Source organism: Sceloporus undulatus, chromosome 9, assembly GCF_019175285.1.
Source record: "Sceloporus undulatus isolate JIND9_A2432 ecotype Alabama chromosome 9, SceUnd_v1.1, whole genome shotgun sequence".
Lineage (NCBI taxonomy): Eukaryota > Metazoa > Chordata > Lepidosauria > Squamata > Phrynosomatidae > Sceloporus > Sceloporus undulatus.
Genome location: NC_056530.1, coordinates 623,831 through 635,938, shown reverse-complemented (window position 1 = coordinate 635,938; position 12,108 = coordinate 623,831). Strand labels below are relative to the sequence as shown.

General features: G+C 41.1%; 1 protein-coding gene across 1 annotated transcript in view; it reads right to left on the bottom strand.

Annotated features, from left to right (window-relative positions):
* SLC9A1 (solute carrier family 9 member A1) overlaps positions 1-12,108 on the bottom strand; it is a 75,101-nt gene that overhangs the window by 6,787 nt on the left and 56,206 nt on the right. Inside the window, 8 exon segments of the mRNA XM_042440345.1 lie at positions 1,185-1,257; positions 2,176-2,277; positions 3,087-3,201; positions 4,664-4,837; positions 5,754-5,824; positions 7,419-7,508; positions 8,748-8,950; positions 10,492-10,709. Coding sequence (XP_042296279.1) covers positions 1,185-1,257; positions 2,176-2,277; positions 3,087-3,201; positions 4,664-4,837; positions 5,754-5,824; positions 7,419-7,508; positions 8,748-8,950; positions 10,492-10,709 — 1,046 coding nt within the window.

Below are 12,108 nucleotides of genomic sequence, written 5' to 3'. Positions count from 1 at the left end.
AAGCCATTCTTTATAGAGATCTAAGGCCCACCGTATCCCTAGTGTAGTGGGGGTGTTGTTTCACTCTCGAGATCTAACAATGGTATATTCTGGCTTGAAAGAAATGAATCAACCAGAACATTTTGGGATAGGGACCCATTTGCTTCCTTTCCCTAGATTCAACAGGATTTGTCTGTTCTGCAGGTTTCTCTAGTGTGGCGCAACATTTTGCCACTCCTCTTGTCCACCTGCAGCATGTGGCAGTATATTCTTAATACTGGGGTGGGCAACTATGTGGGGGTGAATGGTCAATCCCCCTTGACCCCCCCCCCCCCGAACCCCCACCCACACCCACAGAAAGACCAAATTTCCCTCTGCAGTCTCTCTAAAAATGGTGATAAGAAGTGATTGTGTTACTTCTTGTCACCATTTTGAGAGGGAATTCAATGAAAACAAATGGAGTTATTTGGGGAGGGGGTTTGTGGTGGTAGAAGTATTTTTTTCTATATTTTCACCTGTTTGGGAGGTTTTCTATGTGGTTTTGGGATAAAAGTGGCCTGAAAATCATGCCAATCCAAAAAACAAAACACACATTGGGGGGTTGGAGGCTGGTGGGAAGCTTCAGAGGCTATAAAAGTAGGATCCAGAGGCCACAAGGAGCCCACAGGCCACAGTATGTTCACCCCTGCTTTACATCATCATCATCATTATCATCATCATCATCCCATTTATAGACCACTTTTCAAATTGCAAATTAGTTAAAAATATAGGTAACTTAATCATAGGCTTTTCTCTCAGAATTGTCTACAATGCTGAGCTTATGGTGGGAGTCATGCAGGATGCATGCAGCCCTGGAGAGGCTCTGTGTGATCTCTGGATCCCCTTGGATCCCACCCCCCAAACCCCTGATACCCCGAGAAAATGTTTCACCTGAGAAAAACTATTTTTAAGACCCCCCCCTTCCAATATTACTCAATGGGACCTGTTTTCAACCCCAAGTTGTGAAAAATTGTGGCATCATAGTGCAGCCCATGCGGAGTTGGCAGGTGCTGAAAATGGGCCCCTGACTCTGAAGTATGTCCATCCCTGCATTAAATCAAACTCTGTGCAATATGAACAATTACGTTAAGTAGTACAGCAGTACTTGAACAATTACGTTAAGTAATTTATTTATTCCCAAATGGTCTCTGTGAGTCCCTTCTCACCTGAGCCAATGCGCGCCCTTGACATGGTCGGCGAGTCAATTTTGTGTGCTGGCACTGTCAGATAGTTGTTGATCTGAAATCAGAAACAGATAGATTTACTAGAGGCACTTCCACCACCACAAAATGTTGGTGTCTCCTCTCTGATTTCCCCCTCTCTGTGATGAAAATAAGGTCATCCTCCTTTGGCCTGGCTATTTCAACCTCTTTTCAAAATGCCTTCCCTCCATGCATTCTGCCACACAAAACTGACCCACAAAGGGAAAAACCCTTGCCCTGGAATTTTGCTTCTCTTCATTCAGTTTAACTGCAGTGCGTACCTATCAACGTTTTATCTTGTTCTATTATTATTAATATGATACACAGGCATAAAGCAGACTTAGGCCAGCATATGTCACTAACAGGTTGCCAGACATTATATACCAAGTGAACATAGCTAAACAAGAGGACAGAGGTGTCTAGATAATAAGCCATTAAATTTAAAATGGACAACATCATTTGGCCATGCCAACTTTGCCTCTGACCCTGCCCACAACTGGAATATAGTTTTGAAGACATTTTTCAGGCTGGAATTTGGTTCTTGGGCTGAATAAACAGTTCCTCACTCTGATACCTACAGAAATTCATCCAATTTCTCCTTTCCTTCAACCCTCCAACCATTCACTTGAAAGCATCCAAAACAAAGCTTGAAGAAGTCATTTAACAAACAAAACAAAAAACTACAGCTTCCAGAATCCCAAACACCAGGAAGTTCAATGCTGGGGATTCTGGGAGTATCTTTCATAAATTAATTTCTCCAAGTCTTGAGAGTTAAAGCCTGGAAATATTTAGTGCATAATCAGATTATGGCAACAAAACAAAGTAAAAAGTGTTAAAGGCAACTGCTGAAACATGCTTCAAACTTGTCAGTCATTGAGAAGGAAGGCCTTGGGCTACATTTCCACAAGCTATCGGCATCCCTTTCAGTCTAAATCCAGACTTGCCATCATCCCACCTTCTGTTCCAGCTGCCGAGCCTTCTGCCTCCTTAGCAACATCTGGTTCCAGGCTTCTTCATAAGGATCTGCCACCAAGGTGTGCCGATTATATGATCGTAGCTAGAATGAAACTCAAACAAATCAGACATGTATGGCATGTGTACACATATTTATATGTACAAAAACTCACCTGCCTGAAAGGAGAGAGCCATTTATGGCAGATCTCATGGGAATTAAACACAACTAATATTTAGAAAAGCAGCAGCAGTGAGTTGGAAAGAGCAAGCAGGTACAACATTCAGCCTTCCAGATGATGGCAGACTCTAACTCTCACCATCACACCATTGAAAGAGAGCCGGTCAACAAGGCCACTGTTCAGCAAATTTTTTCTGTAAAGTCTAAGGCTGCACAGATCAAGAAATTCATGTTGTACTGGTTTCTGTTGCACATGCTTTGCTGCTTCTCCCACTCAGGATATCATTGCTCCAGACACAAATTTTGATCTCTCTTGCCTGGTGACCTTACGTTCCGCACTCAGCCCCACTAGTCCCATCACTGCTCATTTTTTAGTCATCTTAAAGGCATTGGTGGCAACTTATGGCCTCCAGATGTTTTGAGACAGCACCTCCTATGAACCTGACACTACTGGCTGAGCAGGTGACTAAAGCTGATGGAGTCCAACAACATCTGCAGAGCTATATGTTTCCCAGCCTAGATATAAGGTCTTGCATTTGTCTGGACAATAAAACAATCATCCATTTGTTTTACCATGAGCCCAGATTGCCTGTTAACTCACAGAATGTTGTCTGGTTGTGAGAATTAGCCTCTGTTTAGACGAGGGTTACAGGAGAACCCCATGAGAAGCAACACTGGAAATACTCTGACCAGTTTTTCCAGACCACAGATGCTAACAAGGTCCTTTTTCTTACCCTCTGTCTGGTTTTTTGCAAGTTGGTACGCAAAATCTTCCTAATCTCTTCCTCCTTGTCCTTTGAGAGAGCTGGCAGGATGCGTTCCACCGGCAAGGTTTTTGGGTTGATATTCCTGCAAGATTCAGAGAGCAGCAAAAGGTCAAATGAGACGATATGTTTAAGCCTGTTTTTAGAAGAGAAGCTTATCATAGAATGTGATTGTCCTCAACTGTCTATCTTGCATTTGGCATGTCTTGTTTTGTGACTCATCATCACAAAGTAAACATGGGCTTAATTTGAAGTTTGATCACATATTCCCTGCAGTTAACAATTTTGTCTCTCAGATGGGTTTTCCTCCAAGAATATATATCCTTCAGCAATCAGACTTGCTAATTCTGAATTGCTGCAGGATGCATATTCCCTGGGGAAAAAATACCATTTTGAGAAAGAAAACATGCTAACTGAAGAGAATACACACCTCTCTCAATGTCTCATTTGACCAAAAGATTCCGGCTACAAGAAAAACATAAGATTCCCTAGTGTTCCTAAGCTGTTTTTACTAGCTTTTTAGATTATTCTTGTACACTGTCCTGGTAAATATCACTGAAGGGCAACATACACATATTTTAAATGAATAAACCTGACTTGCAATGTACATGTATGGATAGGGTTTCTGATGAATTGCTAACCTGGAGTTGTATCCAGTTTCCATTGCCCAAGATGGACCTGTGCTCTCTTCCACTACTTTCTTTGGGCAACTTACCTTCAAACTAATTCATTCTCTATTTTTGTTTCAAAGCTTCAGATTCCCCAAGGCTCCAAATTTTGTAAACAAAGCAAATTACACATGACTCAAAAGTAAAACCGAGATCCGGTATGTGCTTGTAAGAATTAAAATGTTTGGACTGGATCCTGGGACAGTGAGTACTATCTAGTCCCTAGTGAATGGACTACTCAATTTTTTTCAGCCTGATCTAGGCTCATTGGGTTGTTGTGAGAATAAATAGGAAAGGAGAAGAGGAATGTTCTCCACCATGATCTCATTGGAGAGATATTAACATAACTAAGGAAACAAACAAATATCAAGGACATTTTATCCTTCTGAATGACAGATGACACAGTGGCTAAGCTATGAATCAGGAACTACCTGCTTCACATCTCACCTATGCCATAAACTCACTTAGGCTGCGTCTGCACTGCAGAAATAATGCAGTTTGATACCACTTTGACTGCCAGGGCACAATACTATGAAACTGAAGTTTTGTGAGACATTTAGCCTTCTCTGTCAGAGAGCTCCAGTGCCATAACAAATAAAAATTCCCATAATTCCATAGCAATGAGCCATGGCAGTTAAAGTGGTGTCAAACTGCATTATTTCTGCAGTGCGGATGGAGCTTAAGCAGCGTATGCTATTATTCTCTCATTCACTGCACATCTACATCTGTAAAATCAAAATCACAATACCAACTAATTTTACAAGTTTGTTGCTTTGAATTAGGGCAAAACCAATATGCACAGAGTGCTCTGAATCCTGAAAATCACTCCATCCACCTCCATAATGAATCAATCTTCTATGTTCTCAGGATAGTACTCACTGCATGGAGACTGTGGAGACGGCAGAGGGGATCTTGCCCATTCCTCCGCTTTCCACCAGCTCAATGGCTTGTTTCATCTCCATCTTGTGATAAAAGGCAATTAGTTGGGGCTCTTTGGATCTTTCCCCGGCAATGAGGCACTTCTTCACGTACTTCTTGTTGAAGCGGTTCAACCTTGGCAGAAGCAAAATGATGGTGGGGGAAGCAGAAAAGGAGGGATTAAAAAAGAAAATTGCATTGTCTGCATTTATTTATTTATTTTAAACTTTATTCTTATCTCACCTTTCCCCCAAGACTGGGACACAAGGTGGCTTACACATTAAAAAGATAACAATTAAAAACATACAAAACGTCAACATTAATTAGATTGAACTGTGAATGAAAAACTAAGACTCCAGCCAACCTACTGAGGTGGGATCTAGTACCCTTTAGATATTGGACTAACATCTCTTTCGCACTACATAATTCTAGCACTTTGATACCACTTTAGCTTCCACATGGTTGGTGTTCATGAGAGCCAGTGTCTTTTTAGTCTTGACCTGTATGTATTTATTGCAAGGATTTTAATCCCTCTCTAACGCTGAAAAAGTCTCCTAGAGTAACTTCTGTATATAGAGCATAAAAGTTTACAACATAAAAGACGTGACACAAAAGAGAAAGGGAAAGGAGAAAAGGGGGAAAAGATGTAAACATAGAAACAGCTCTCCCTCTTTTTACGCAGGTTTTTAAGCCCTTGCAGTTTACAAAATGTCATACAAAAGAAAAGGAGGAAGAAAGGGAAAGAAGCAAATAGAGATTTTTCCTCATTGTTTGTTTTTAAATCAGGTTTTATAGACCTTCTTTGTGCTGAAATGATTATCTCCTCCAATTGTCATTCCCCTTTAATTTAAACTCCAATATGAATTACTGTTGTGGTTTGAAATATATTGGTAACATGATATATTGGTCTACCTATGCTGCTGTTTTAAGCGAAAAGCCTTTAGAAAGTGGCTATATTATACAGATAATATACTCACCTTTTAAAATATATTTTGAAAAGTAGATTTAAAACCTGTTTTATTTACTTTTTTTCTGAATTACCAGCACTTACTTGTCTTTCCAGTGATGGTGACCGTAGTGGCCACATATATCTTCAATCCCCGTCAAAAGATGATCCAAGAACTGTATAAACAGAAAGAACATACGTTTTTCTTTTACTGTACACCAACTGCATATCCTATCTCACTTTCTCCCACAAGATTTAAGCCAGGCCTGGGAACTTGTGGCCCTCCAGAGCTTGGTGGACTGTAATTCCCATCAGCTACAACCATCAGAGAAGTTTGATAGTTCAGACTGGTAGTTCAGTAACATCTGGAAGGCCACGGGTTTGACACAGCTGACTTAACCTGGAACATACCATACAAAGAAAAATATAAAAGTTTCCCAGGAGGCTGTTGCAAAACGTAATTGCCTTTGGGTAATGCTTCAGAGCAGGAACGGTCAAAGCCCAAGTCTGCATGTGGCCCCAAGATGTGTGGTCCGCACTACCATAGTGACACCACATTTATTTAACTCACCTTTTGCAGTAGGTTTTCTAGTCTTTTCGTAGTATTGGCAGTGGCTGCCTTTACCCATGCCATCCCAAGGCATGAGCTACTATTACTGCAAGTGCATCGCTCTAAGGTCAGAACAAGGTGCCCAGCATTGTTAGCATGACTGGGCACCTTGTTCGTGTCTCAGAGTTGCCAAGAGTTGGAAACATGGTATCACCAGTGCAATCCCCAAAATAACTGCAACAACATGAACCTAAAGAAATAACACTACAGTACAAGATACTGAAGAAATCGCATTCTGTGTTTGCAAATCTGGAAGACAAAAGATTAACTTCTCATCCAGGAGACAAAAAGCAACTTCTGCCACTAACAAAGAGTTCTCACACTCAAACCTGATCAGGCATAAAACCAGAAAACTGGTGTGAGTCCAGTCTAACTGATATCAGGGGCTTCGGTCACCCCACCTCCACTGTCCGCCATTGGTGAGATATCTGGAATCAAGCTGAAACACACTTGTGAGAATGCCCAGATTAGGTGCAGTGCCAAGGCAGGACCATTGGTGGCAGGAGAGTCTTGTTCCAAGCATTGCTTGGTTGAGTCAAGCAATGGTTAAGTCTTGGGAACAGAGCACAGGAACAGATTTAGGTGGAAAACATCAGACTGTTATCGACCCTCAAACTACTATATCCCACTAACTCTGTATGTGTTACTGTTGTTGTGTGCCTTCAAGTTGTTTCCGACTTATGGCGATCCCAAGGCAGACCTATCATGGGGTTTCTTGGCAAGTTTCTTCACAGTGGGTTTGCCATTGCCATCCTCTGCGGTTGAAAGACAGTGATTTGCCCAAAGTCAAATTTTAAAAGGTTTTTAAAAGGGATTGATAAGAAAAATTGGAAAATTTCTCTCAGAACAACTTTTAAAATGCCTTTAAATGTCCTTTAAAAGCAACTTTAAAAAAATAACCAATTAAAATACTTTACCTGTTGCACTAATACAAAGTAAGTGGTACCACTGTTGTGTTACGTTTGAAATGAAATTCTGTTATGCCGTAGTTACAAAAAACGGGAGGAATTAGATTACTTGTAACATATTCCTTTTAAGCTCTGGAGAAGAGATATGAAGAAAAGTACTGAAACAGGTCAACAGAGCAGTCCCTGAAGTGCATGGGCGCATACACAAAACACACACAGACACATCACCACCAAGGAAAAAAGAAGCATTACCTGCGTGTGGATTTCCTCATTGATGGACCGCTTGGTCTCTTGCTTTTTTTTCACCGCAAGAAGGTCCACCAAAGGACGGATGGTCATGCCCTGTGAAAAAACAAGCCTGGTTAGATTCAGTAGGCCCTTAATATGTCAAGTGTTTGTATGGACCCATTCTTAGTCTTCCTCCAGTTGCACTTGAAGCATCATCCTTTCTGATTTATTTCTCTGGCTCCTCAGAAAGCCAGCAAACTGGCTAAACTCTGCAATTAAGGTTTCTAGGAGTGACTGGTATCTAATGCCTACATCTCTTCTCTAGTTCAGGGGTAACCAAGATATCAACAAGACTGCCAGATATATGAATATGAGAATCTCCAAGACAAGTCAGGAATCATATTGAGTAGTACATAAATATGGTTGTCAGACTGAAAACTAGAGAAGGCATCAGTATCTTTAATGGTGGACATTAAGATAGTCATTCTATACAGGCTTGTATATGGGGTTGCCAGTGTGAAAATGGAGATGGCATCTGTCTCTTTAATGGTTGTGCAGAAGGGAATTTCTGCTGGTGTCGCTTGTCACACAACTAGCTAATAGGCAACACCAGCTGAAATTCCCTTCTGCACAACCATTGAAGGGACAGATGCCATCTCCATTTTCACACTGGCAACCCCATATACAAGCCTGTGTAGAATGACTATCTTAATGTCCACCCATCTACTATGCAGAAGATAAATAATAGCACCGTCATCATCAATGAAGGTTCTTCCTTCTTCCAGATCATAGTTATTCTGTACAGCAACTTTCTACATTTACTGCTACTTGCTCCAGCTTCCAATGTAGTAAAGTTCTCAATATATTGAACTGGGATCTGGGAGAGCCAGGTTCAAGTCAATGCTGAACCATTAAACTCGCTTTAAGATAGTCACTCCTTTAACCTGAGCTATCCTATCGGGTAGTTGGAGGGATAAAGTGTAGGACATGTTCATAACTTTGCCCTCATTAAGAAAACGAGGGATAGAAATGTAATAAATATGAAAAGAAAAGAAAATGTCTAGCATTACAGGGAGTAAACTGATGCAGAAAGCTTTTCCTTCGGGTGGGAGTTTATTATTGTTCTTGTTGTTTTAATTTTATCACTTTTATTGTTCTGTTTTCATTTGGGGGAAACCCAAAAAAATGGCATTCTTCTCCTAAAAAGAAGGAAAGACAACAAGGCTTCCTTACTATTCTCTCACCTCAATATTCTACCATCTCCTTCTGCAGCAGAAGTAGGCCAGGCTTTGTCCAATAGCTGTGACTAGTATCTCCCCAGACCTGGCACAGAGAAGGGCCATGAAGTCTCACCTGCACAAAGACTGTGAAGAAGATGACGGTGATGATGGCCGTGAGGAACATCTCTCTCATATGGAAATGCTTGTAGTCAAGGAGGTAACCCAGGGAAAAGGCGATGGCCCCTCTCAAGCCACCATAAGCAATAATGAACTGGTCCTTCGGGGTCAGCTTCACAATGCGGAATTTGTTGATAAACCAAGTAAGCCCCAAGACACCTGAGTATGAAAAGACAGGGAGTGTTGAAAACTACCCAAATGGCAAGGCTCCATAGGAATGCATCAACACTTGTACTTATTCAAAATGGCCAAATTTCATACAAACAAGAAAGCACCACTACGAGATGTGACAAAGTGCTACTATTTGGTGCCTTACCTCTCTCTTCCATATTGTCAGAACCATGAGCAGCTCCTTTTTAAGAGACTGCTACAATCTGGTTTGAACAAAAGGCAGGGAGATACTGTACCAGGTTTATGAAGGCAAGGAAGAAATTTGGCAAATACTACATGCAGAAACAGTTCAAGGAAACAGCCTTGATCGGTATTATGGAGGAAGAATGTTACTGGCTTTATGTCAGCTTCCAACTTCGGAAAATTCCTTTTCCTAACTCCAAAGTAAGTTGTAGCATAAGCTTGCTTAGACTTGGTCTACTTCCTCAAATGCATGGAGTAAACATTCGTCTGAGGAAGTAGACCAAGTCTACGCAAGCTTATGCTACAACTTATTTTGCACAGTTAGTCTTAAAGGTATTACAAGATTCCTATAACTATTATATTTATTATATATAATGATTATATGGACAAGACAGAAGAGAACACCTTCAGTTCTTAATATAGTTAATGTATTCAGACACTTTACTCACTATTCTGGCCCTTTTCAAGCTCACATAGCTAGACACAACTTGGGAAGTTACTTCTAAAATAGCTGAAAACACAACAAAACTAACTTTTTCTTTCTCTCTGCATACTGCTGTTCCAGACTAATATGGCTATGTCTCTGAATTTTAGCATCCTTGTTATTCAAAAAAGTAACTACAATAGTTATGGGTTTTGTTGGAGCTATCAAACCTGTGGAGAAAGACACACCAGAATAGTGAAGAAATGTACTCCTCACAGCAGAAGTAATTAAAAGCAGTGACAGTTAAATTGCAAATGGGTTAAAATTATCCCTTGCTGTGTTAAAGCATTATATAATTTAGATATGCTTAACTGATTGCCAAATGGTATTGAAATGTGTTATTTGTGACTAATTACTACCAAACGGCAGGCAAGAAATCTTCCTTCCCATCCGTCATTCATCTCTGCACCTCAGTTGCTCATCAAAAACTACAGGTGTGACAACTCTCAATTTAACGTTCACTAATGCTTTTCCAAATCAATTCCCCATTTTCATCCTGCCACTGTTTTGTATCTGGTTATAAGACTCTAAGTTTCCACCCCACATTGAAATTCATATGCTTTTTTAATGTGCATTTGTTTTCCTAATGCCCGGTTATTTATACATTTGACGTAAGCCAGGCATTTTCCTTCATTTCTTTCACTGACATGTTTGTGCATACGTAACTCAGCTGTATCCATTTTTAGCCATTCGCATTTTAAAATATGCTTTTGTTTTGTGCACTCTTCGTTCCTCCATAGCATCCCGCAAGCCTTGAAACTGTACAGTTTCTCAAGGCAAGATGTATTTCTTCTTGCAACGAGTCTCAGCAACTACTTTTATCAGAACTGTTGAATCTAACAAAATGATTTTCCATTCCTACCTAAAACCCGGGCAATCAAGCAAAAAATCAGGGTGCCAATGACAAAAGTCCAATTCCAGTGATGCTTCCCAGCTACGGTGGAGACACCAAGGAAAATAAAGATGAGAGTCTCACTGACACTGCTCCACATCTTCAGGAAATATTTGATAGTAGTGTGGGATTTATGGGAGATGTTGGCCTCCACGTAAGGGCGCATCACCACCCCGGCAGCAATGAGCCTGCAAAGGAAGAAGAAATGTGCTCTTGAAAGCCACAAAAACCACAGAACAGATCATTAATTTATTTCTGCAAAGCTTAAGAGTCCATATTCCACAACAGCCATTGCCAAATGAGAAAAGAACAGGAAGAAAGGGGTCAAAGGTTCCAGGGAAGATCACACGTTTGGCACATGTTAAAAAGTCCCAAGGTGAACCCCTTACATGTGTGTGTATGTGCGTGCATCTTCAGATCACCCATCAACTTATGGCGGCCCCATGAATTTCATACAATTTTCTTAGCCAAGGAATACTCAAGAGGTAGTTTTGCCAGCTCCTTTCTCTGAAACTTTGCCTATATCACCTGGTATTCATTGGTGGAATCCCATCCAAGTCCTAACTAGCTTCCAAGATCAGATGGGATTTGGTACCTTTAGGGTGTGGCCCTGGCATAACCTGGGCTTACCCTAAAGTACCAGATCCCAGCTGAAGAATTTCTCCCAGGCTTGGTGACATGGGGTGGAATTCTGACCAAAACAAGAGTAGAGTATATCAGTGGGGGCTCATAAATACATATATATTACTTCAGGACTAGCATCTGAATATATCAAAACATTCAATTTAAGACAGCCATATATCTTGGTCACCCCAACTGTATGCAGGTGAGTGAACAGGTTTATGGAGGGCAGATGAAAGTCTCCATTCCTTCTTCTACGCTCAGCACAGAATCAGCAAAATAGTTGCAGGCTAGTACGTTTTATGGACTTATTCACAAGGCTGACTTAAAATTAGTCATAATGCAAAGAGGGCTAAAAGTAGACTGGCTCATTTACACATGGGGTAGTCATTAAGTGATAGAACATGCACCAAGCCAAAAGATCCACTGAATCAACAGGATGTGTGTGTAAGCTAGTCTCCAACGGGACCCAGGTGCTTCTGCCTCATTGCATCTCTCCCATGCCTGAAATCCAGCTTCTTTCCCTGTAGGTTGCAAATTATGCAGGCAGGGGCCTTTGTTTCCTTCTTTACTGATAGTGCTGACAATACTGGCCTCGCAAGCAGCCAAGCCCAGGGATGACTCACTCATCAGGCTTAGCAGAGATCGGTTGCTAAGTCAGACCTGAAGAAAACAGGGTTACAAAACAGGAGGACAGACCAGACACTTCACTGAACCAACAGAGTCTTCTCACAAACGCATGTTTGTTTCATACACAGACAATGGCCTTGTCTGCACGGGCCAAATGCAATGGCTTCCCCCCATTTGCATGGACATCGCACAGCCCAAAGTCCAGCTCCGGTGCAAGCAGACCAAACAACATTTGGCCCACTCAGCCCTAGAAACAGGTTTTACTCCTCATACTCCAGATTTTAATAAGTTTTAATAAGTTTCAGTTCTGAAGCCGGGCAGCTGTTTGAAATGTGT